At 38.4% G+C, this 26,878-nt stretch overlaps 1 protein-coding gene across 1 annotated transcript in view; it reads right to left on the bottom strand.

Moving 5' to 3' along the window:
• LOC126251332 (phosphatidylinositol 4,5-bisphosphate 3-kinase catalytic subunit delta isoform) overlaps positions 1-26,878 on the bottom strand; it is a 176,004-nt gene that overhangs the window by 107,081 nt on the left and 42,045 nt on the right. The window contains exons 6-7 of the mRNA XM_049951676.1: positions 22,878-23,056; positions 16,545-16,772 (exon numbers count right to left, since the gene is read on the bottom strand). Coding sequence (XP_049807633.1) covers positions 16,545-16,772; positions 22,878-23,056 — 407 coding nt within the window. The remainder of the gene's footprint in view (positions 1-16,544; positions 16,773-22,877; positions 23,057-26,878) is intronic.

Here is a 26,878-nt window from a genome sequence, read left to right as displayed (position 1 = left end):
CTATCAGAAGACATTTCTTGGTATTCACTTTCTTGGCAACCATAAGAAGTTGCCCTCATTAGTGATAAAAATTTCTACAATACTTAATAAATGAACAATTACATAATTATAGTAAAGCTACACTGTGTTGTAAGAGATGTCAGTAATATTATTTTATTAGTTTAAGGCAAAATAGCTACAGTGTATTTTATGCGACTCTTCAGCCTACTTAAATAATCTAGAAATTTAAAAGTAGTTTTGTAACAGATTTTTAAAAAAGTAGCCTAGTTTTAAATTTGAAGACAGACTAATTTGGCCAAAACCAACAATAAGTTACATGAAATGTGATCTGGAATCTATTGCAAAAAATAACGTAGTTACATACGCAATATTATAACTGAAAGATAACAGCCAAATGGCCCATAACAATTATACAAAATAATATTGTTAAAAAATTCCGTTCCTTCCGATACCAAGATATTTGTTACTGAATGGCTTAGCAACAGTCCAACCAAACTATACCTTTTCTCCCCAAAAAGTGTCTCCCTCCATACTTATTTCCTCTCCTAGTCTTTCCATTGGCTCATCATCTCACCCTTGATGGGACCATCTAATTTGTAAGACGCTTCTGCTACTTAACATTACAATTTCTTCTAGTTTTTTCTCCTCTGTTTTCTTCTGCTGTTCTTATGGGACTTAGAGTAGATGAGAAACTTCTTCCTAAAGACACACAATTTTACCATTACCCTCATGACTGCTAATGTCTCTACATTCCATACAGACAATTTATCTGGATTGTGAATCTTGAAGACTTTAGAAATGAACAGTTGAACACACAAAGAAGTGCTCCTCTTTGATGCATCACGTATGCATTAATAAACTTTGATGCTCATTTATATTGTTGTGAAAGGAAGATGTAAAAACTACACCGTGTGCACATTTTTCAGATCAAATTTAAATCAATAATGGACAATCGAAAAAGCAAAGGTATGATGAATCACTTTGGTACAGTAATGGCACAAGCCTAGGCAAGAGGGCTCAATGCCATAAAAAGGACATCTGCAGCAATACACTGGCACAGTAATGCTACAGGACCTGCTGGATACCACAGCCCACATGCTAGTCAGTGCCTGGTTAGTTGCCGAAACCAAGGACACATCATCAGCACATGGTTTCTGCGGCAGCAACACTGTAACATACACACTTTGATGCAAATAAATAATGGCCACCTGTCCACGCAGGTCACTGAACTGCAAGTCATCGAGATAGCAACAGTCATAGAGTTGGCATCTGGCGTGAGGTTGCTACCGCTCGATCATCATCCTGACAAGATGACCAGCCAGGTGTCAAATAACAGTTGGATGGGCTGAGTGTCAAACTGAAGCTCTCATAGCCTGCACCATTCGCTGCCAGCAAGATGCTGGACTAGGGTTTATTCCCTGGACATCCACATACTGTCACTCATTACGCCTGGGCAGGTCCCAGCAGCCTCGATAATGGCTTAGCAGCTCAAGACCACCACTCCAGCACCTGAAGCAGTGCTACCAGAAATATTTACCATGCAAGGTCACTCCACACTTGGGCCAAACTGAGTGTTGCAAGACACCTGACCACACCAGCAGTACATGGACTCACTGCATCAATGCTAGCCTGTGCCACATGCTGAGAGCACACAACTCTAGCTGCTCTAAGCTTGTTAGAAGAATAAAGATTTTTCATGAATGCCAGCTGTCTTGCTGCAGCCACATTACTCGTCCAACAGACTCCAATCATCCTCACCAACCCAACAAACCTACGATACCAAGGTAGGAGAGTCTAACACTAGACAATCTGAAGAACTGTTCTTCCAGCCCTCTGTAGCAGTCATAGCACATCAGGCCACTACAGTTTGGAGTCAGAAGTGGGATCATAGGAGGTCGTAAGTAGCAGCAAGTTTTTTCTGTAACCCCCCAGTAGTTCCTTCGATTTATTGTTCCTGTGTTTGTGTCCATCCCCTTTTACCTTTTCTGCACAGAATATGTTAGGGATGAATGGATGTGGAGGAGGGATAGACAAGCGTAAGTAGGAGACAGTGTAACATAATTTATGGTTGTTATGTAAGCATAAATTTAAGAATTCTCCAGAGGACTATACCAGCTGATATGTGCTTTGATGACTGCCGAGTGTCTGAGAAGTGTGTGGAACTTCTCTCTTTCTTTCTGCTTCTATATCATAATGCTTCTGCTCCTGTGATCCAATTTTTTAGTGAAATAGTTGTAAGCCATAGTCTAGTGCTCATGGAATAAAAATAGATCAGTGTCACAATAATGTCTTTGATTGGATTCTTTGCCTTCTCATAATGCAATGCTGACTCAAAGCAGCATAGCAAGGCACTAAGAATCCACATTAATGCGATTCAGTCATTGGCCATGACGCAACTGTTCATCTACATCTACATCTACATGATTACTCTGCAATTCACATTTAAGTGCTTGGCAGAGGGTTCATCGAACCACAATCATACTATCTCTCTACCATTCCTCTCCCGAACAGCGCGCGGGAAAAACGAACACCTAAAGCTTTCTGTTCGAGCTCTTGATTTCTCTTATTTTATTTTGATGATCATTCCTACCTATGTAGGTTGGGTTCAACAAAATATTTTCGCATTCAGAAGAGAAAGTTGGTGACCAAAATTTCGTAAACAGATCTCGCCATGATGAAAAACGTCTTTGCTTTAATGACTTCCATCCCAACTCGCATATCATATCTGCCACACTCTCTCCCCTATTACGTGATAATACAAAACGAGCTGCCCTTTTTTGCACCCTTTCGATGTCCTCCGTCAATCCCACCTGGTAAGGATCCCACACCGCGCAGCAATATTCTAACAGAGGACGAACAAGTGTAGTGTAAGCTGTCTCTTTAGTGGACTTGTTGCATCTTCTAAGTGCCCTGACAATGAAACGCACAATATTACCTATGCGGTCTTTCCAACTGAAGTTGTTCGTAATTTTAACACCCAGGTACTTAGTTGAATCGACAGCCTTGAGAATTGTACTATTTATCGATTAATCGAATTCCAACGGATTTCTTTTGGAACTCATGTGGATCACCTCACACTTTTCGTTATTTAGCATCAACTGCCACCTGCCACACCATACAGCAATCTTTTCTAAATCGCTTTGCAGCTGATACTGGTCTTTGGATGACCTTACTACACGGTAAATTACAGCATCATCTGCGAACAACCTAAGAGAACTGCTCAGATTGTCACCCAGGTCATTTATATAGATCAGGAACAGCAGAGGTCCCAGGACGCTTCCCTGGCGCACACCTGATATCACTTCAATTTTATTCGATGATTTGCCGTCTATTACTACAAACTGCAACCTTCCTGACAGCAAATCACGAATCCAGTCGTACAACTGAGACAATACCCCACAGGCCCGTAGCTTGATTAGAAGTCGCTTGTGAGGAACGGTGTCAAAAGCTTTCCAGAAATCTAGAAATACGGAATCAACTTAAGATCCCCTGTCGATAGTGGCCATTACTTAATGCGAATAAAGAGCTAGCTGTGTTGCACAAGAACGATGTTTTCTGAAACCATGCTGATTACGTATCAACAAATCGTTCCCTTCGAGGTGATTCATAATGTTTGAATACAATATATGCTCCAAAACCCTACTGCAAACTGATGTAAATGATATAGGCCTGTTCCTGGTCCCTCAAAGGTCAGTTGATAGGATAGCAGAGAATCTACGCAGGATAACTGTTGGACTCAGTGTGAGGAATAGGGAGTAATGGAAGTATGTATTGGCTTTTAGGGAAAGATAACGAGAAAAACAGGTTACCAAGTAATAGGAGTTGAATTAAGGGGCACCGGTCACACCTGGTAGAGAAGCTTGCAGTTAAATAAATATGTCAGTGGTACCACAGAGCTCACGAAGCACAATACGTTGAACAGGTCTCTCAGGAACGAGGGATGAAGTTTTACGATTTTTTAAGTAATGTTAAGTTCTTCTTGTTGGAATTCACGGTGTAGAGGAAGATGTAATAGGCTATTAAGATAATAAGTAAAGTGGGACATAAGATGACTACGTTGATGAAGCTAGGTACACAGTTGGAGAGGATGGTTTCTGGAAATGAGTGAGTATGTAGTTCAGTAAGGTTAGACAAATCAAGTGGGAGTACTGCTGTAACCCTATCCCTATAAGATTGTTTGGCACTGCTACCAAACTGAAAACTCACGAGACACAGACTGTAAGTATGTTATGTACTCCTCAGGAAGAGTGCTACAGGAAGCATAAGTGAATTACATACAAGTTACCTTATACATACTTGGTGCGGACAAAATTCAAAGCATGAGCCTGGTGTTCGTTCACACGAGAGGTCGAAGCAGTAAAAATGACATTTGCAGCAATATGCTGATGCAGCATTATGCTACAACACCTGCTGGATGCTGCCATCTGCCTGATGGTCAGTGTCAGGCTAATTACTGAAATTAGGGAGACTTTTGCACTCAGTTTGTGAGACATCTGTGGCAGCAGCACCACAATAAACCGGCTTTGGCGCACGCAACTGCTGGCCACCTGGCCAGGCAGGTCATCAAACTAGCACATCAGCAGCAGTCAGAGTGGCAGCCTCCACTGTGAGGTCACTACTTCTCCACCATCATCCTGACAGGACTACCTGCCAGGGGGACCATCCACTGCCAGATAGCCTGAGAGTTGAACTGAGGCCCTCCTAGTCACCAAGCCACAGGGATGTTTGCCAGAGACAGGTGCCGCCAGCCAGGTGCCATACCAGAGTTCACTCGCCAGACATCTGAGCTCTGTCCCTCACCACTGGTAGGCAGGCCCTGGCCACCCCTCCAACAGAATGGCAATTCAATACCACCATGCCCACACCTGACATAGCACTGCCAGGAAAGTTTATGACATGAGGTTGCTCTGTGCAAAAGCCAAACTGAATGTAGCACTACTGACATATTCACAACAATGCTTCACTGCCGATGTCCATGCCTGTGGAGTTTCCATGAACACTGCCTGTCAAGCTGCAACCACCTTAATTCTCCAAAGGATCCCTGTGACCTCGTCAGTCGACAATGCCCAGTGGAAGAGCTGGATGACACCCTGAAAACCTGAAGGGTGACTCTTCCACCCCTCCTGGTCTTAGCACACCAGGACACTACAGTGTCTAGAACAATTATATTCATCACACCTACTTCCAAACAATTACTCAAAACTCATTGCACAGTATGATAAGCAGGTGGTGTGGTGTATATTCTGGGCACTTTTAACACTATAAGAATTTTTTTGAGAACGAACTATTTCACAACACTGTTGTATAAAACATTCTCGGACTTCTTGCTGCATCAGTTCAGGATAAAACTTCGAGCTTTTGATGATTACCTCCATCATCTTCATAAGGAACAACACACTGTCAAAATTGCTGCTGTGGTGGCCTTATAAAGCCCAAAGATGGTTTCTGATTGGTCAGTAAACACAGTGGCAACTTTGACAGTCAGTTGCTCCTGATGAAGACGATGGAGGTAATCATTGAAATCTCATGGTTTTACACTGAACTGAAGTGGCAAGAAGTCCATCGATGTTTTATACACTATAAGAAATTGTCACAGCTCACCAGCCTTCACTTACACCCAAAACTCCAGATGTCAGACACTCAGAACGGTACTAAACACTGTATGTCGATAGAGTATCAACCAAAACACCAATTTAGTTCATGGTGTATGCTGTCATCCAGTAGAACATGCATAAACAATAATTAAAAGTAACAGAACTATAGAGCCTAGTAAAAGTGTGTCTTGAGCAAATGACACAAAGATCTTGCATAGCTGAGTCGGTAGAATGTCAGATTGTCAAGCCAAAGGTCCTGTGCTCAAATCCCACCAGTTAAAAACTTTTTAAAAAATTGTTTATGCATGAAACTGTTTAAGGGAGGATATTTTCCTGATATGCAAACAGACTTCTCGGAGTTTGTAGCAATGTTCTTTTGGCAGTCTGCTTTCGTTTCATTAGTTGAAAGTAGCAAGCTTATCGATTACATTTGTATAGCTAGGTTTGCTACTTTCAACTAACGAAGCAAAAGCAGACTGCCAAAAGAACATTGCCGCAAACTACCAGAAGTCTTTTTACATGTCAGGAAAATGTTCTCCCTTTATAACAGTTTCATGCATAAACAGTTAAAAACAATTGTAGTCAGTGGAGTTTGAACACAGGGCCTTTCGATCAATGATCCGACGTTCAAACGACTCACCTACACAAGATCTTTATGTCATTTGCTCACAGACGTGCTTTTACTAGGCTCCGTAGTTCTGGTGTTACTTTTAATCATCATTTACGCATGTTCTACTGCATGACAGCGCACAGCACGAACTAAATAAGTGTTTTGGTTGATATTCTATAGACATACAAAGTTTGGTACCAATCTGACTGACTGACATCAGGAGGTTTGGGTGTTACAGGTTGGACACAGGCTTTGTCCTAGTACAGTGGCTAGCCTAATACCCTCATTGTGGACTGTATCTAATACATTTGGATATAACAGTTTGGTAAGTCTATGATCAAGTCACAATTGTACAAAGGCTCTCGGTGAGGTTTGTCTATTACTCTTGTTTTGTGGCTAATGTGTTTTAACACCTAAGGGATTTTGACAATATATTCCGTAGATTTAGTAACAGCATCAACAAATTCGAGGCCTCAAAACATCACTATTTCTTTACAATTTAGAAGAGTTTCATTTACTCTTAATCAGTTAACTTTAAAACAAGGTTTCAATGTCAGTAGTAGTTGTGGTCTTCAGTCCAAAAACTAGTTTTATGCAGCTCTCCATGCTATTGTATCCTGTGCGAGCTTTCATCATCTCCAAATAACTACGGCAACCTACATCCTTCTGAATCTGCTTACTGTATCTCTTGGTCTCCCTCTACAATTTTCACCCCCTCCCCTCCCCAACTCACACACACACACACACACACACACACACACACACACACACACACACACACACACACACACACATATTCGCTACAATACTAAATTGGTGATTCCTTGACGTCTCAGAATGCGTCCTATCAACCAATCCCTTCTTTTGGTATGGTTGTGCCACAAATTTCTTGTCTCCCCAATACCATTCAGTACCTTCTCATTAGGTACGTGATCTACCAACCTAATGTTCAACATTCTTCTGTAGCACCACATTTCAAAAGCTTCTATTCTCTTTTTTGTCCAAACCGCTTATTGTCAATGTTTCACTTCCACACATGGCTACACTCCACACACATATCTTTAGAAAAGACTTCCTGACACTTGATTCAATACAAATTTCTCTTCTTCAGAAATGCTTTTCTTGCCATTGCTAGCCTACACTTTATATCCTCTCTACTTTGGTCATCGAGTGGCGCCACTAAGTTAGTAGACTGTTCTGTCTAGCACCACTAGCTCAAGGGTAGTATTGACTATCCCTCTTGCGGCCCCATTTCCAATATCTATGAGGATGAGTTGTGTCCTCAGAAGTTCTTTGCTTGCCATATATATACAGGTTCGCTGACACGAGAAGGGAGGCACCAAGTTTGGGGATTGGTGGTAGCATCGCGACAAGAGGCGGTCATGAGGTCTGAGCGGCCGAAGCCACTAGCTACACAAGAAGGGCCTGCGCAGAGGAAGGGTACTGGAGCACTTCACCGGATTCTGTCAACAACAAGCAGCAGGCCGACATCCCATCAATTGACTGGCAACATTTGTGTCAGATGACTACTCAAGGCCTGGCTGCCCCCGTCTACCTGGCTGTCAACAGCACCACTCAGTAAATGCCACGACGCACTGTGGATCAATGGAGCTGCTTGCTGATAAAGGGGAGTAACATTCTGTGATCCTTGTGGTGATTGGTGTCATTGTCTACCTGACCTCCTAATTATTTTCTGGTTTGTATCTGCCCTCAGAGTTTTACTTGGGCATCTCTTTGGCTGTAAATATAGACCATAGTATTGTACTAGACACTAGTTGTAGTTTGAAAATTTGTTCTGATATTATATTGCCCTTCCTTTCTAGTTCATACCCGATCATTAATGTTTTAATGAATCAGCTCCTGGTCGGAAATACACTCTGATCAATTGCACCAAGGCACAGGTTTCCATTAAACAAACAGAGTCTTGTGGTTAGATTTAGATGCTAACCGATTCAATTCCTTGATTGTAACTGTATTTGAGATAATCTGAACTACCTGTTGTACTAAGCTGTGCATTCAAGCCTTTGAAAGACCAGGTCATTATTGCTGTATTTTTAACTGGATCTTGTGGTTCCACCAAGTGAGTCTCTTGTAATAAGTGCTCATATGTAACGTTTTAAAATGTTCCTTCAGAGCGGCATTCGTAACTGAAAAGCTATCTAACTATTGACATATTAATGGCCAATTGTCACCAGGACTTTAGTCAGAATAAGATTGTCAAAAGGGACGGGTTGGGATCCAGTCGCACCTTGTTGCTGATTGAAATGAAAAGGTTGCTCGCTTTGAAGCAAGCCTTATCATTTTCATAACTGTTTTCTTATTTGTTTAATCTTTAAGCATAGGTGCACATCTTAACCCCAAATCTTTGCACATACAGTTTCCAAATAACATGTCATCAATATTACTTATATGTTTTCATGTGTTGCAAAAGGGCATTTAATAAGAGAAGCTGTGTACAGCACGATAGTAAATACCGCTGTTTCACCCCATACTGGGTGGTCTTCAGGACCGGGGCCTTGTAATTACTGTCATGTTGTTCTTGTTTGGATTTCTCTTGTAAAAGCTTATTCATTTAACACATTTGTTAATTTGTAAAGAAAACAAATTTATTATTATATAATGTTAAATAAACTGGTTGTGTGAAAAGAAAGTTACACTGGTGGTTCCTCCCTTCCACATTTTCCTTAATACCAGTAAATAGCATGTCTCAGTCATCATCAGTTATTTTGCTGCCCAAACAGCAAAACTCGTCTACTTCTTTCACTGTCTTGTTTCCTAATCTAATTCCCTCAGCATCACCTGATTTAATTACACTGCATTCCATTATCTTTGTTTTACTTTTGTTGATGTTCATCTTATATCCTCCTTTCAAGACACTGCCCATTCTCCTTACCTGCTCTTCCAAGTCCTTTGCTGTCTCTGATAGAATTACAATGTCGTCAGCAAACCTCAAAGTTTTTTTATTTCTTCTCCCTGAACTTTAATTGCTACTCCAAATTTTTCTTTGGTTTCCTTTACTGCTTGCTCAATGTACAGATTAAATATCATTGTGGGTCGGGTACAACACTGTCTTGCTCCCTTCTCAACCACTGCTTCCTTTTCACAGCCATCGACTCGTTATACCTGTCATCTGGTTTCTGTACAAGTTGTAAATGGCTTTTTGCTCCCTATATTTTACATCTGCTAGCATCAGAATTACAAAGAGAGTATTCTAGTCAATACTGTCAAAAGTTTTCTCTACATCTACAAATGCTATAAAAGTAGATTTGCCTTTCCTTAACTTGCCTTCTAAGATAAGTCACAGGGTCAGTATTGCCTCGCATGTTCCTACATTTCTTCAGTATCCACACCGATCTTCCCCAATGTGAGCTATCACATTTTCCATTCTTCTGTAAAGAATTCATTACTTTTTTTCAGTCAAAAACTTAAAACTGGGTTTTTCTGATGACTTTAGCCCCATAACTGCTAGATGCAGCTACCTTGTAATTCTTACAAGAACAGCAGAAAATCAAAAGTCATCCACAAATAAGAAGCACTGCATGGAATTATTACTGTGGATGATCTATTATTGTCAGCGAATGAGAAACTGTTGTACATCTTCGAGGGTTACCATTCTTCTGTTGAAAATGAACTTGCACTTTACCCACTCAGTATGGAATAGAGAAGTCCATACAAGGACAGCAAACTTCCTCATAAAACTTCATGCATGGATCTGTCTTCAATTAGTATTGTTAATTCACATCCCCTTTAGACTGAAGAAACGAGATATTAGATATTAGGTGATGCCTGCACAAAAACACTTGTTATACTGCTCCCAACAGCAGAGCCAGGTTAACAATGGTAGAATGACATTACCAAACCCATAATAGTGGCAAGTGAGGACCTGATGAATTCTAGGAACCTACCGCAGAAGTAGTTAACCGTATGTTCCAAAGGCTTTCCTGAAAATCCCTTGGTGTTAGCATTACACTGGGTAGGTACAGTTCTTCCCTTGTTTAATATGGAAATTGAAACAGCTTCTAGCCACAACCTAGGAAATTTTCAGGTCACCTTCATTTACTTACATAACATGATGAAACCTTTCTTAGCATTTACTGCATGGTGAAGCTACACACTAAATGGCTTTTGCCGTGACTTGGTAAAGTATCACTGCTCATCAGTGATCACTTAGTGGTGAGGGTGGTCCTGCCACAACTACTCCTTTATCTGTTTTATCATATGATTGTTTTTGTCCTAACTAGCCAACATGCTGTAATGTTCTCAATAATATGACTGCATATGCATCTTTCCAGAGTCATCCATGCCTAACTCTCACAGAGCGGACACTCACCATTGCATCCTAATGGACAGGTTGTCCGTAAGTCATTCCAACAATGGTGTGATGGAAGCTTTAGGGGCATCTTTGTAACAAATCTATCAGGGACATTTCATTTCAAACATTTTAAATCTACCCAAGATGACTGATGGTGATGTGACTGTGAAGTGTAAAATGCCTACGAAGAATAAAAGCTGAACCAAGAACAGGTAGACCTCATGCACTAATGGATAGGGACCATACAGGGACCACTGGGCAATGCAGAGAGTAAACCACTTTTAAAAATAACTTTCGAGAGAGGGGAAGCACAGCTCAGAGACACAGGGGGCAACAATTACAAAAAATGCTCAACTCAATATCCATTCAAATTATCATAAAAATTATAACAATTAAAAAAGTGAAGAATGCTCAGGTGTCTCCAAAAGCCACATAGCTGCATAAATCTGCTTTATTTGCAGCTAGCAGATTAACATCGGTATAGATACATCTTCAAGTTTATAATGGTTATATTTTCATAATGTAGATGGACAATTACGGAGTCCCGGCATTCACCAAGTTACCCATGTTAAGAATCACACCACAATGGTGGGTATGATATGCATATATATGCCGTGTTGCTATCCGTTTTATACAGCTGGTGTCTACCAATCCTGTAATATATCCTATGAGGTGTTATCTCGCCTGCTCATTCAGAAGTCATGCTTTGCACACTTTCAACAAACATCTTTTGGGTGTACTTAATTTTATTATGACAACCCACCACTGTGGTTTGATTCTTAACATGGGTAACTTCCTGAATGGTAGGATGCTGTAATGTCCATCTACATTATGAAAATTCAACCATTATAAACCTGAAGATGTGTGTATACTGACATGAAACTGGCAGTTGCAAATAAAGACCCTTCATACAGCTATGCGGCTTTTGGAAATGGCTCATCATTCTTGCCTTTTTTAATTATTGTAATTTTTATGAAAATGTAAATGGTTATTGAGTGGAGTGTGTTTTTAATTGTTGTTCACAGTTGCAAAGAGTGGTTACAGAAAAACACCAGAAGTAGTCATTCATGAGTTCCAGAGTGCTACCAGCAGTCCAATTAGCAACATGATTGCATTTATAGAGTTAAAAAAAAAAAAGTGGGGTACAATGGTTGTGTAGCTCCTCATAAGCCAAACATTTCCGTAGTCAATGCTAAGCGATGCTTGAGTTCATGTACAGAACAATGCCACTAGACAGTGGATGATCAAAAACGAGTGGTTTGGTGCAATACGTCACACTATACCCTGTGGCAATCTGATGGAAGGGATTTGGTGAATGCGTGGAGGAAGTTACCCACCATCAGGCGTAGTCCTAAAAGTGATGTACAGAGAAGGTAGTGTTATGGTATGAGAGTGAGCTTCACGGTTATGATGTGGTCCTCTTATCGCACTTAAGAATACGATAAATGTGGAAGGATATGAACACATTGTACAGTATTGTGTACTGCATACATTACATGAACAATTTGAAGGTGATTACTTGTAACAACATGTTGTGTCCTGAATGAATTTTCACTCTGCAGCTGACTGTGTGCTGATATGAAACCTCCTGGCAGATTAAAACTATGTGCCGGACCAAGACTCGAACCCAAGACCAGAGTCTCAGTCCAGCACACAGTTTTAATCTGCCAGGAAGTTTCATGTTGTATCCTGTCAGTCAGCATCATCTGTGGGGCAATGGCTTGTGGACAATAATATTCCTGAAATGGGATGGTCTGCCCAGCATCCTGAACTGAACCCAATGAACACCTTTGGGATAAGTTAGTAAATCAATTTTGCCCAGTGTCCAACATCACTGCCTTCTCTGGTTTGGGCTTTTGAGAAGGATGTGTTGCCATTTCTCCATAGATATTCAGACACTGCATTTAAAGTATCGCAGTGTTCAATCTGTCACAAAGGCAAAAGGTGGACGCTGCCCTATTAATGTTCAGTAATAGGTGTCTTGATAATTTTGATCAGGTAATGTCATGTGTAGTTCAGCATGCTGAGCAACTGCTCTCTTCAGTTTGGTGCACTCAGCAGAGTGGAAGTCATCAAATGTCTTCCCCTGAGCATTGTCTGTGAGGGAAGTTAGCATGTTACAAGTTTAATGGCTGAGAATGGCCTTACAGCAGTTGTGATGTATGTATGCTACTTCACACTGAGAATATATATTTATTCTGACAATAAGTGGCCACCATAAGAGCTTAAGCTCTGTAGCAAATGGTAACAGAGCACCATGGCCTACTATGAAGGCAAGGAGAAAATTTCTCAGCCTGGCAGTAAACCAATGTCTGTTAAGAAAAAAGTACTTTTTTTTACATAGTCTTTTTTTTAGGTCAATGTATTCTGTCCAACATCATTCCACTGAGCATATTCCATACAAAATAACCATCTATGACTGCCATGAGATCTTCACTGGACACAAAATACTTTATAATTCATTCTTTTATAAGTGGTGATGGATGGGTTTCAGATGTGAGAACAAGTAAAAGTTAAAGAGAGCTAAAACTTGAATTTTCCAATATCTACATCTATACTCCGTAAACCACTGTGAAATGTATGGCCGAGGGAACGTCTCATTGTGCCAGTTAACAGAGTTTCCCATGACTCCATTCACTTATGGAGTGCAGGAAGAATGATTGATTGAATGCCTCTGTGCATGCTGCAATTATTCTGATCTTGTCCTCATGATCCCTATGTGAGTGATATGTAGTGTATTGTGGTACATTCCTAAAGTCATCTTTTAAAGCCGGTTCTTGACTTCAACAGGAAACATTCTCAGAACAGTTTACGTCTATGTTCAAGAGTCTGCCAGTTCAGTTTCTTCGGCATCTCTGTGACACTCTCCCATGGGTCAAACAGACCTGTGGCCATGCTGCATACATTCGGTTGTTGCAAAACAATCGGTACACACGGGTCCAACTTCGAGATATGTCGCACCCAGAGGGGCACATACAATAACTCAGTAACATTTTATTTCAAAACAACATAAAATCAGGAATTTTTTTGAACAACATCATTAATGTTTAATATTACCAACTGAACTACTGTTTACAAATTTTACATTTTGTTACTACCGTACCCATAAACAATTGGGTACTGTTCCAAATGTTCAGCAGTAAGATTGTGTTGTAAAACACTTAAAACATTTTTATAAGCAGAAAAGGTCCATTCTACGGCACTTGTTTCTAGCATAAGTTTACCCATCCCATTAATAAAACTATCAATATGAGACAAGGATTCAAAGCTTGAGTTATTGTTCAAAATGTTTTCAAACTTTTCTTTAAGTTTTCTCAGGAATACCTCCAGCAATGAGTAGTTCACTAGGCTAATTTTATTGGTTAAATGAAAAGATTCATTCAACACCAAACCTTGAGTTTCAAGCTTTTTAATACTCACAGGTATATGGAAAAAATGGGTGCCAATGAGAGCAATGTTTTTTTAAACAAAAATTCCAGAAGCAATTATTAAATGCTTCCTTGCACTGGCAAACTGCCAAAGCCTCTGTTCTATCAAAGTCGTATACACACCTATGATGGCTTCAAAACATTCATTGTAGAACAACACAGCTTCGACCCACCTACCCCAATCAGTTACCACTGGTTCTGCATGTAAAGGCACATTTGGTAGTTTTCCTTCCTAGGTCTTTATGCGAGCAGGTGCCTTAAGAAACACTTTATTTGTGGATGAAATCAGTTTATTTACATTCACAAACGTGGATCATAGTTCTTCAGCAAGGCGATTTACTCTGTGCCCGAAGCACATCACAAGAATGAAATTGGGATAAAATGCTTAGAGTGTTTTTGCTGCTTTGATCATATAGGAAGCAGCATCTGAGAGAAACACCCTTTCACCTGCAGAAGATTCTGGAAATATTATTCTAATACCCTCATTCACAAATCTGGTGTGCACCAACAGTTAAATTTGCTTCACAAATCTGGTGTGCACCAACAGTTAAATTTGCAATGTAACTACCACAAGTGTCAGTAGTTTTGTCAACTGAAAGCCAAATAAAGTTGTCCTCAAGTTCTTTGCATATTTCTTCCAGAAAATGTTGGTAAAATGTCACTATGTAATTTTTATGTAACATTGATTCATTTGGTATATTTTGATTTAAGCAATATTTGTGCAGGAAATATTTCAGAATAGGGTTTGTAAGTTTGTGCAAAGATGAATATTACTTGCAATGAGTACTTCACAAAAATCCATTTTAAGCGATTTTTTTGTTTACCTTTGGAGGTTAAATCCCTGCTACTACTACTTGCCACTGTACTTGCAATGAATACTTCACATAGATCCATGTTTAAGTGATTTTTTGTTTACCTTTGGAGGTTAAATCCCTGCTACTGCTACTTGCCACTGTCTTTTGTATCCAGTGATGAAGACTTGTCTTGACATGCTGGTTTATTTGAAACTTTTTTTCGCACAAAACGTTTTTCTCGCGAACTCAACAATATAAAACAGTTCTGTCATGTGTAAATGTTACAGAATGGTCAGCTATCCACAAATCAAGATTTCTTTTTCCAGGTGGCATGATGCCCAAGACGTTACACGATACATGTAGGCACATTAAAATCTGAACAAATAAAAAGAAAACTAAACTGAAACAATGCACATTCACGACATATGCAGTATGACAGAGGAGGGGATTAAGAAGGAACTCTGCCTGTGTGTTTCTGTTCAGTAATCAGTCCACTAGCCAGTAGTCTCTTGGTTAGCAATCACCTGCAGTTATAGGTTGTGGTCACTCTGTGAGACATAGAAACAAGACTGAGCTAGAGCTTGCCCATCTAGATTTTTAAAATATTGTAAACAAAGAGCGAAAATATGCATCACGACCAATTTTTAGCCAACAATGACTGCTGAGAAGGATGTAAATATGCAAAATACACATACAACATGCAAATGATTATAATCTGGTCTCTATCATTAATATAAAACACGAAAGGGCCAAAATACTTACATAGCAAATGTCAGACACTATTTCACTGTTTGAAAGATAATAAATAAGATGTTATCCTTTTCCTGGCCTTATAGGATTATTTTGCTTTCATATAGATTATCCCCTCATTATTTTGGGTTTTCTATTTTTTTTCCGCTTCCTTTAAGATATCATAAAGAACAAACTTGAATAACTTGCCTTCTATACTTCAACTAAAATCATTTTTGTCACTGACACTCATTAATAGTGGGGAGTGAAGTTTCTGGCTCAGACACAACATACCATATGCTCACACTCTCAATAACTTATGCAGCTTCTATCACCTGGTGTGGCTGTACTGCTTGCGACTGCAAAACAAGTATCACAATGAGCATGTGGAGCTGAGAAACATCTGTGATTGTCTGATACCAGCCCCTACCAATTTACTCATTGAAATATAGGTCACAAAGTTATTTTAACTGAAGTATAGAGACTAGTATCGTGTGGTCAAACCGTTAAAATGGTATGTTGAGTTTTCTATGTACAGCCTGAGTTTAGGCACATGAATCTTGCTGTTGCGAGCTCTGAAGGTATAAATATATGGAACATTAGAGTGAAGGTTGATGTTTTATTACATTTTTATTTACTCTTTTTCTAATATTTGTTACACTGGTCTCCTCATCCTTTATACAGCCCTCTTTCAATTAGCATGGACTTTGATCTATTATACTCTTACTCAACACTCATTATTACAATCTGTAAGTGTAGAATAATTAGCTGATGTTCATAATGAAAGCTTTCTTCTGTCTTTGTTTTATTGTAATTAGAATTCATTTTTGTGTGGTAAACTTTTTAAAAAATAGTAAATCCAGGGTTTTCAGTAAGTAACATTTTTGCCAAAAATGAAATTAAAGCATAACAAAGGAAGGAACAATACAAGTTTACATGCAACCAGTGTAACATATGATTTTTATTTCCATTAGGAAGATAAGCTGTGTAACTCATGACACATGATCTTCATAGATTATTAAAAAAGTTCAACAAACTGTAATACTTGTTATCAAATAAAAAATACTTGAGACCTACCTGTTTTGAATCCTTTAGTCTGCGAAATTTGGAACCTTTGGCAGTCTTTGAGATCTCATAAACAACAAGGCAGAGACGTGCCATTCGTGGGATGTTACAGACTTGTATGTCAAACTGCAAATCCTCCTCCCACTCACACTCCCCATCCTTCGACACTTGCTTCTCACTTGTCTTCTGCGGCTCAGCAAGTGACTTACCTCCATGAAAGAGGCCTGCTTGCACTCCCACCTGAAATAGTATGAACGAGTTCAATTTACTAGAGAGAGAATAAGTAGCAGGATTCATAAATATTCATAACAGAAGCAACTGTGAGTGTCAAGTGTTACAACAATCTGTGAATCTGTTGTTAAGTGAGTTGTTGTTGTTTTGTTGTGGTTCTCAGTAGCAAGATTTGTTTTACGAAGTGCTCCACACTAAACTATCCTGTGCAAGTCTCATCATCTCTAAATAACTTCTGCAATCCACTCCCATTTAAACTTATTTACTGTATAGGATATGTCTAATCAACCTATATCTTTCTTTTAGTCAATATATTCCAAAAATTATTTCCTTCCAAATTCAGTTATTTCTACATTAGTTATGCAATCTAACCATAGAGTCTTCAACACTCTCCTGTACACGACATTTCAAAACCTTTGAATCAATTCTCATCTACACTGTTTATTGTCCAGATATCACCTTCTTATAAAACTGCACTCCAGCCATTTTTTTTTCTAGCACTTAAATTTATATGCAATATTAACATATTTCATTTTTTCAGAAAGGCAGGTGTTTATCATAACCTTGTGTGTCAAATGCATTTAACAATTTATTCAATGGTGAGAAGTGCATACCAGAACCAAAGGCAGTTGTCACCTGAAATCAAAGTATCACTATCAGTGAGTGAGAAGTGATGCAAAACGCTATTATCTTCACAACTAACATTTCAACCACGCCAGGCACTCTGAGCTGTACAAGGCAATTAACTTACATCTTCATTTAACTGAAACTAAAGAATTAAAATGCCGTTTCTTGTTTTAATGTGTGTGGCTCCAAATCAGTTATTTGACCTCACGTAATATTCTCCTAACTCTTGACTTGCTGGTATACCTGCAGTTGATTAGATTAGATTAATACTAGTTCCATGGATCATGAATACGATATTTCGTAATGATGTGGAACGAGTCGAATTTTCCAATACATGACATAATTAGGTTAATTTAACAACATACTTAAGTTAATATAACAACTTTATTTTATTGTGTTTTTTTTGTTTTTCTTTATTTTTTATTTTTATTTAATTTATATCTAAAAATTCCTCTATGGAGTAGAAGGAGTTCTCATTCAGAAATTCTTTTAATTTCTTCTTAAATACTTGTTGGTTATCTGTCAGACTTTTGATACTATTTGGTAAGTGACCAAAGGCTTTAGTGCCAGTATAATTCACCCCTTTCTGTGCCAAAGTTAGATTTAATCTTGAATAGTGAAGATCATCCTTTCTCCTAGTATTGTAGTTATGCACACTGCTATTACTTTTGAATTGGGTTAGGTTGTTAATAACAAATTTCATAAGAGTGTATATATACTGAGAAGCTACTGTGAATATCCCTAGATCCTTAAATAAATGTCTGCAGGATGATCTTGGGTGGACTCCAACTATTATTCTGATTACACGCTTTTGTGCAATAAATACTTTATTCCTCAGTGATGAATTACCCCAAAATATGATGCCATATGAAAGCAATGAGTGAAAATAGGCGTAGTAAGCTAATTTACTAAGATGTTTATCACCAAAATTTGCAATGACCCTTATTGCATAAGTAGCTGAACTCAAACGTTTCAGCAGATCATCAATGTGTTTCTTCCAATTTAATCTCTCATCAATGGACACACCTAAAAATTTGCAATATTCTACCTTAGCTATATGCTTCTGATTAAGGTTTATATTTATTAATGGCGTCATACCATTCACTGTACGGAACTGTATGTACTGTGTCTTATCAAAATTCAGTGAGAGTCCGTTTACAAGGAACCACTTAGTAATTTTCTGAAAGACAGTATTGACAATTTCATCAGTTAATTCTTGTTTGTCAGGTGTGATTACTATACTTGTATCATCAGCAAAGAGAACTAACTTTGCCTCTTCATGAATATAGAATGGCAAGTCATTAATATATAATAAGAACAACAAAGGACCCAAGACTGACCCTTGTGGAACCCCATTCTTGATAGCTCCCCAGTTTGAGGAATGTGCTGATCTTTGCATGTTACGAGAACTACTTATTTCAACTTTCTGCACTCTTCCAGTTAGGTACGAATTAAACCATTTGTGCACTGTCCCACTCATGCCACAATACTTGAGCTTGTCTAGCAGAATTTCATGATTTACACAATCAAAAGCCTTTGAGAGATCACAAAAAATCCCAATGGGTGGTGTTCGGTTATTCAGATCATTCAAAATTTGACTGGTGAAAGCATATATGGCATTTTCTGTTGAAAAACCTTTCTGGAAACCAAACTGACATTTTGTTAGTACTTCATTTTTACAGATATGTGAAGCTACTCTTGAATACATTACTTTCTCAAAAATTTTGGATAAAGCTGTTAGAAGGGAGATTGGACGGTAATTGTTGACATCAGATCTATCCCCCTTTTTATGCAAAGGTATAACAATAGCATATTTCAGTCTATCAGGGAAAATGCCCTGTTCCAGAGAGCTATTACACAGGTGGCTGAGAATCTTACTTATCTGTTGAGAACAAGCTTTTAGTATTTTGCTGGAAATGCCATCAATTCCATGTGAGTTTTTGCTTTTAGGCAAGTTTATTATTTTCCTAATTTCAGAGGGAGAAGTGGGTGAGATTTCAATTGTATCAAATTGCATAGGTATGGCCTCTTCGATTAACAGCCTAGCATTTTCTAATGAACACCTGGAGCCTACTATATCCACAACATTTAGAAAATGATTATTAAAAATATTTTCAACTTCTGACTTTTTGTTCGTAAAGTTTTCATTCAATTTGATGGTAATACTGTCTTCCTCTGCTCTTGGTTGACCTGTTTCTCTTTTAATAATATTCCAAATTGTTTTAATTTTATTATCAGAGTTGCTGATTTCAGACATGATACACATACTCCTGGATTTTTTAATAACTTTTCTTAATATAACACAGTAGTTTTTATAATTTTTGATAGTTTCTGGGTCACTACTCTTTCTTGCTGTCAGATACATTTCCCTTTTCCGGTTACAAGATATTTTTATACCCTTAGTAAGCCATGGTTTGTTACAAGGTTTCTTACGAGTATATTTAACTATTTTCTTGGGGAAGCAGTTTTCAAATGCATTTACAAAAATGTCATGAAATAAATTATATTTTAAATTGGCATCAGGTTCACGGTACACCTCATCCCAGTCTAACTGCTGTAGGCTTTCCCTGAAATTTGCAATTGTTAAATCGTTGACTGGACGTACTACTTTGGAGGACTGTTTAGTATTGCTGAATGGAGCTATGTCATATATTGTAACTAGCTGTGCACCATGATCAGAAAGACCATTCTCAACAGGCTGAGCATTTATCTGGTTAAACTTATCTTGGTCTATAAAGAAGTTATCTATCAGTGAGCTGCTATCCTTTACCACCCGAGTAGGAAAATCAATAACGGGTGTCAAATTGAAAGAACCGAGTAATACTTCAAGGTCATTTTTCCTATTACCCTCTTTCAGAGAATCTACATTGAAGTCCCCACAAACAATAATTTGCTTCCCCCTGTCTGACAGATAGCACAACAAGGAGTCCAAATTTTTCAGAAATAGATGAAAATTTCCTGATGGGGACCTATATACAGTTACAATTATAAATGTGCCTTTATTTAATTTAAGCTCACAGGCACATGCTTCTATATGTTTCTCTACACAAAACTTTTTTGTTTCTATACTTTTTGCACAATGATAACTTTTGACATATATGGCAACTCCTCCTTTCTCCATATTTTCTCTCATTACATGTGCAGAGAGCTTATATCCACTTACATTTACCTTTTCCATATCAGTAACAATGTGATGCTCAGACAGGCATAGTATATCTATTTCATTCTCAGCTTCTAAATCTTCTAAACAAACCAGAAGCTCATCTACTTTATTCTTTAAACTCCCAATATTTTGATGAAATATACTTACATTATTTTTAATTATACTTTTATGAGAACCTTTCCTTATTCTAACATTTGCAGTATTCTCCTGTCTGAGTTTCTCATTGTGCTTAGGCCTAGTTCCTATACCAGTGGTCACACGGTGTTCAGAGAGGCAGATTATGTCAACTGGGTTGGGTGACTTTAATTCATCAATGCAATTACCTAGGACTGAGATACAACTTGGTGGAGATAAAATTTCTGGTGATTGGTGAAAATTTATAATTGATAGCTGTGATTGGTGATCCAATGTGCTAGAATTGTGCTGTTTAATTTCTTTCCTAAACTGAAGATTTGTTTCAATCCTGACCTCTCGTAGAACTTGACATCTTTCTGTCTTACCTATCCTAAAAAAGGTGCTGCTCCAACACCTGTAACCACTGGTATTTTACCATTCTTTAACAACTGGTAGGAAAGAAGGGCTGCTACATAACTGTGTCTGAACGTGAGGAATTACATTATGATATGTATGAATACATCTTGAAAGTACTATGAATGCATATAACAAAAGAAAGTAGAGTTGACTAAGTTGACCAAATTTTTCCATTGGAGGTTCAATCATTTTACAAAAGCTTTTCAGTATGAAATTTGGATCATTTTGACCCCACAAAAATGCACAAGCAGATAGTGTAAGCACTGCCTTATGTAGTCAGTTATCAATAAGACACTTTCACAAAGGCTAGATTTTTTGCTGCAATTGGATATTCAGGTACCTATATACTGCCTTCAACTGCTGAAAAGCACATCAGCTGGATGGATATAAACTGGAGAAAGAAAACCATGTTCTCTAATGGAGAACAGGCAATGTATTTTTAGGGTACATCAATGCAAGGTGTAGTGTAGCAAATTCATTTGCGGCACCTGTTTTTCAGGAGCCGCCAACCGAATGTACATGCCAAAGGTTTCATTATTATTTAATGTATTTTAAAGTAGGAATATTGTATTTTTCTGTTACTATGAAAAAAAAGACTGTGCCCTGTATTCCAGTTACTCCTGAGTACTGGGAGAATATGTGCTGCCTCCACTGACTGAGCCACAACAAGCAATTGGTCACTAACTGCATGCCCCACTAATTTCAATCACTCAATGAGAAGCATGGGACATTCTTAGAATTGTTAAAATAAACTAGTGTTGTATAATGTTGCTATTAACTCATTGGTGTGACATTTTTTAATGTTATCAGAGTCATGATGTAGACAATAAACATCTATACTGATCACAAGTAAGTGGTTCTCATTTCAGAGCACTTAAAGCTTACCTTGTAATAATTAGCAATGGTTTTCTCATTTATTTTTGCTGACTTCTAAGCTAGATGAGGCCTGTGTAATTCTTCAACTGCAGGTGACTTTTGCTGGAGTATCAGGACATATTTTTTATTTTAGAGGAAGATTTTAATATGATTGAGACTTTTCAGAAGACATTTCACGTATACATTTTGTGCTGATCAGAGGCTGAGTTTTAAGTTAATTAATGGCAACATTGAGGAAGAAGTCAATTACTGCTGTCATCCTTGTCCTGCTGCTACAATATTTTTCTCTCTCATATTGCAAAGCCACAGAGATGCAGTCATCATTAACATCTAACTCAAAAAAAGAGATTGGGGAATCATTTGAAAGGCTAGAATATTAAACTGATGAGATGAGAATCTTGTGTCCAACACTACAATACGGAAAGGGAGGGGGGATGAGGAAGGGGGGCAGGGGTGGGGGAGGAGAGGTGGAGGAGAGGGACCATTAGAAAAGGAATGAACCATGTAACTGTTGCAATTTTCTGATAAAGAGCATAGATATGTGTCATGTTTCATTCATCTACAGGTCAGCAGTTGCCTTTCGTAATTTTTGTTAGTTTGTTTTCATTCTGTAATTTCCATTGCTGTGCCATTACATAAGAGTATGTACTGCTAGATTACACTTATCACACAAAGCTTTTAAAATGGTGGGCACTGCTTTTCTATTGAATTTTGACAAGTTATAGATTGTGCTAACGAACAGTATATTTCAAGAAGTTCAAAAGTTTGTTCATTCATTCATCCAAACTTAAAACAGTAAATAAAACTTCTAACATGCAACAGTCAACCATTCTTAATAGAGAGGTGTGTCAATAGTGCAAATCCTTACCAATAAAAAGGAATTTCAATAATGCAAAATATTGATGCACATACATTACCTCTGTTCGTGTTACATCGCAGTTCAGGCGGCATATGGCACTTATGCGGAATGCAAATTTCACATCTATGGACCATGATGACAAATGCTTCCCCTTCTTTTTCCAAGTTAAAGTTGAAGACGATGACCTTGGTTTCCTTTCTACATCTTCAGCATCCTCATACACATTGTCAATATCAACTGAAAATAATGGGTTTGTCCATAACATAGTTTTACAAATAGAAACACTATAGTATCTTATACAATTTATCACAAAACATGAACTCCCTTCAAACAAGACTAGAAATGCCAGGTGCAAAATTAGTTTAAACAGGTTTAATTTTTAGAGACCAAGACAGTTGTTGGTTAGAATGAAAAAGAGCTTAGACTTAAAAGTAGACCTCTTTGTAGATATCCACACAAAAAAGTGCAGAAAAAAAAGAGAAACAAGTAAAATGGTCAGCAATTTCAACCATCGTCCTTCCACTGGTGAAAAGTGGCCTCTTCGGTTTCACTTGGTTCTGGGCTAGCAGGTACCATTACATTCTAGCAGTGTCCCTGATGTCATTCCATCATGTACAACCATTTCATGACATGGTAGGAACAGTATTATCTGTGTTTTGCCTCTTATGATGTTGTTACATTAATACTTTATTTATCTGTTACAGGCATATTCAAATATTATACTTTTATTATTTATCTGTTGAGGCCCTCTTGGACCACACTACCCTTTTTGCATACAGCATTCATTCATTCACACGTCATATTTTGTAAATTCCATCATCAAGGAGAGCCTTCAATGATGTAGGATGAGCAAAGATGCACATTAACAGGGAAAAGCATCTGCTGCTGGTACTTCTGTAAAATAAATCAACAATCATAGGTTATGGAAATATTACTGAAAATGCCAACAGGGTAATTTTTCTGGTTTGGCAGAATTGAATGAGATTACATAACGTTTTCACAAGCAGTGAGCTTTGCTTCCTTCTAAACATACAATTCCTGCAATGTTCATGAGATTGTTTGTTCATACTTCACATCTTGTTTTTGGTCGTTAGTTTCAATTCAGCCTGTTTCTCACTATCTTCTTGTGGAAGAAATATCTGTCAAAAGCGTCTTCAGGCTAGATTTATAGGATGCCTCCTTCGGTGCTTGTAAACCGGGGCATTGTGGTTTTGGGTTTTATGCCAAAACAGTCTAAATGTCTTAATAGTCTTCGTAATTCTGTCCACTTATTTCAGCTGACCAGAACATCACGCTTATCTTCTGCGTATCATCCCTATGAGTTTATATACTTTATTGTAAATTCCTTTGTAAATTTTTTTCATGAATGCCATTCTTGTTATTGGATCCCAGTTTTCTTCTAATGATACTGTACACTTTCTTGTCCTTTACTGCCACCCAAGAACAAGGTTTCACCTACTTACAAAACTAATGGTTTCAGAACTGTTGTATAATTACATATTCTGCTGAGAGAGGTCATCGCAACTTCGCATATTCATGGTCAAGCTGTTTTCATAACGATATTACCTATATGCTTAATTTTTTCTACTATGTCTGTAGCACCAATACTTATGCCATTAATGTAACTGCTGCATCATTATTGTCTGTTCATAAATGTATATATTTTTCACTATTTGTAGCAATGAATATTTTTTGTTTTATTTATGTATGAAAAATGTTGGTCCTATTAATGATTTGCACACAGGGATTGATAGGTAGTAATGTATTGTTAAGGAAGGAAAAGCTGAAGGGAAGACCCCAGGCATGTAGGAGGTGGACAGTGCACCAAGAGCAGAATGGCCACCAGCCAGTCACTAGCCTTTAGACTGTCAACATCTTGGTGCAGAAGCAGGGGTAATTATCTGCAAATCTACTGAAAATGAGCCTCAAATGAATGCATTACCAGCTTACTACAACATGGAATGTTGTGCAAGCTCCAGAAAGAAGAATTACATTAGAGCAACTTACGTGATGAATCACACTTGTTGTTGTTGTTGTGGTCTTCAGTCCTGAGACTGGTTTGATGCAGCTCTCCATGTTACTCTATCCTGTGCAAGCTTCTTCATCTCCCAGTACCTACTGCAACCTACATCCTTCTGAATCTGCTTAGTGTATTCATCTCTTGGTCTCCCTCTACGATTTTTACCCTCCACGCTGCCCTCCAATGCTAAATTTGTGATCCCTTGATGCCTTAAAACATGTCCTACCAACCGATCCCTTCTTCTAGTCAAGTTGTGCCACAAACTTCTCTTCTCCCCAATCCTATTCAATACCTCCTCATTAGTTACGTGATCTACCCACCTTATCTTCAGCATTCTTCTGTAGCACCACATTTCGAAAGCTTCTATTCTCTTCTTGTCCAAACTGGTTATCGTCCATGTTTCACTTCCATACATGGCTACACTCCATACAAATATTTTTAGAAACGACTTCCTGACACTTAAATCAATACTCGATGTTAACAAATTTCTCTTCTTCAGAAACGATTTCCTTGCCATTGCCAGTCTACATTTTATATCCTCTCTACTTCGACCATCATCAGTTATTTTACTCCCTAAATAGCAAAACTCCTTTACTACTTTAAGTGTCTCATTTCCTAATCTAATCCCCTCAGCATCACCCGATTTAATTTGACTACATTCCATTATCCTCGTTTTGCTTTTGTTGATATTCATCTTATATCCTCCTTTCAAGACACTGTCCATTCCGTTCAACTGCTCTTCCAAGTCCTTTGCTGTCTCTGACAGAATTACAATGTCATCGGCGAACCTCAAAGTTTTTACTTCTTCTCCATGAATGTTAATACCTACTCCGAATTTTTCTTTTGTTTCCTTTACTGCTTGCTCAATATACAGATTGAATAACATCGGGGAGAGGCTACAACCCTGTCTCACTCCTTTCCCAACCACTGCTTCCCTTTCATGCCCCTCGACTCTTATAACTGCCATCTGGTTTCTGTACAAATTGTAAATAGCCTTTCGCTCCCTGTATTTTACCCCTGCCACCTTCAGAATTTGAAAGAGAGTATTCCAGTTAACGTTGTCAAAAGCTTTCTCTAAGTCTACAAATGCTAGAAATGTAGGTTTGCCTTTTCTTAATCTTTCTTCTAAGATAAGTCGTAAGGTTAGTATTGCCTCTCGTGTTCCAACATTTCTACGGAATCCAAACTGATCTTCCCCGAGGTCCGCTTCTACCAGTTTTTCCATTCGTTTGTAAAGAATTCGCGTTAGTATTTTGCAGCTGTGACTTATTAAACTGATAGTTCGGTAATTTTCACATCTGTCAACACCTGCCTTCTTTGGGATTGGAATTATTATATTCTTCTTGAAGTCTGTGGGTATTTCGCCTGTCTCATACATCTTGCTCACCAGATGGTAGAGTTTTGTCATGACTGGCTCTCCCAAGGCCGTCAGTAGTTCTAATGGAATGTTGTCTACTCCCGGGGCCTTGTTTCGACTCAGGTCTTTCAGTGATCTGTCAAACTCTTCACGCAGTATCTTATCTCCCATTTCATCTTCATCTACATCCTCGTCCATTTCCATAATATTGTCCTCAAGTACATCACCCTTGTATAAACCCTCTATATACTCCTTCCACCTTTCTGCCTTCCCTTCTTTGCTTAGAACTGGGTTGCCATCTGAGCTCTTGATATTCATACAAGTGGTTCTCTTCTCTCCAAAGGTCTCTTTAACTTTCCTGTAGGCAGTATCTATCTTACCCCTAGTGAGACAAGCCTCTACATCCTTACATTTGTCCTCTAGCCATCCCTGCTTAGCCATTTTGCACTTTCTGTCGATCTCATTTTTGAGACGTTTGTATTCCCTTTTGCCTGTTTCATTTACTGCATTTTTGTATTTTCTCCTTTCATCAATTAAATTCAATATTTCTTCTGTTACCCAAGGATTTCTATTAGCCCTCGTCTTTTTACCTACTTGATCCTCTGCTGCCTTCACTACTTCATCCCTCAGAGCTACCCATTCTTCTTCTACTGTATTTCTTTCCCCCATTCCTGTCAATTGT

This window comes from Schistocerca nitens, chromosome 4, assembly GCF_023898315.1.
Source record: "Schistocerca nitens isolate TAMUIC-IGC-003100 chromosome 4, iqSchNite1.1, whole genome shotgun sequence".
Lineage (NCBI taxonomy): Eukaryota > Metazoa > Arthropoda > Insecta > Orthoptera > Acrididae > Schistocerca > Schistocerca nitens.
The sequence above is the reverse complement of the archived record's forward strand: the minus strand, read 5'-3'. Positions and strand labels throughout refer to the sequence as shown.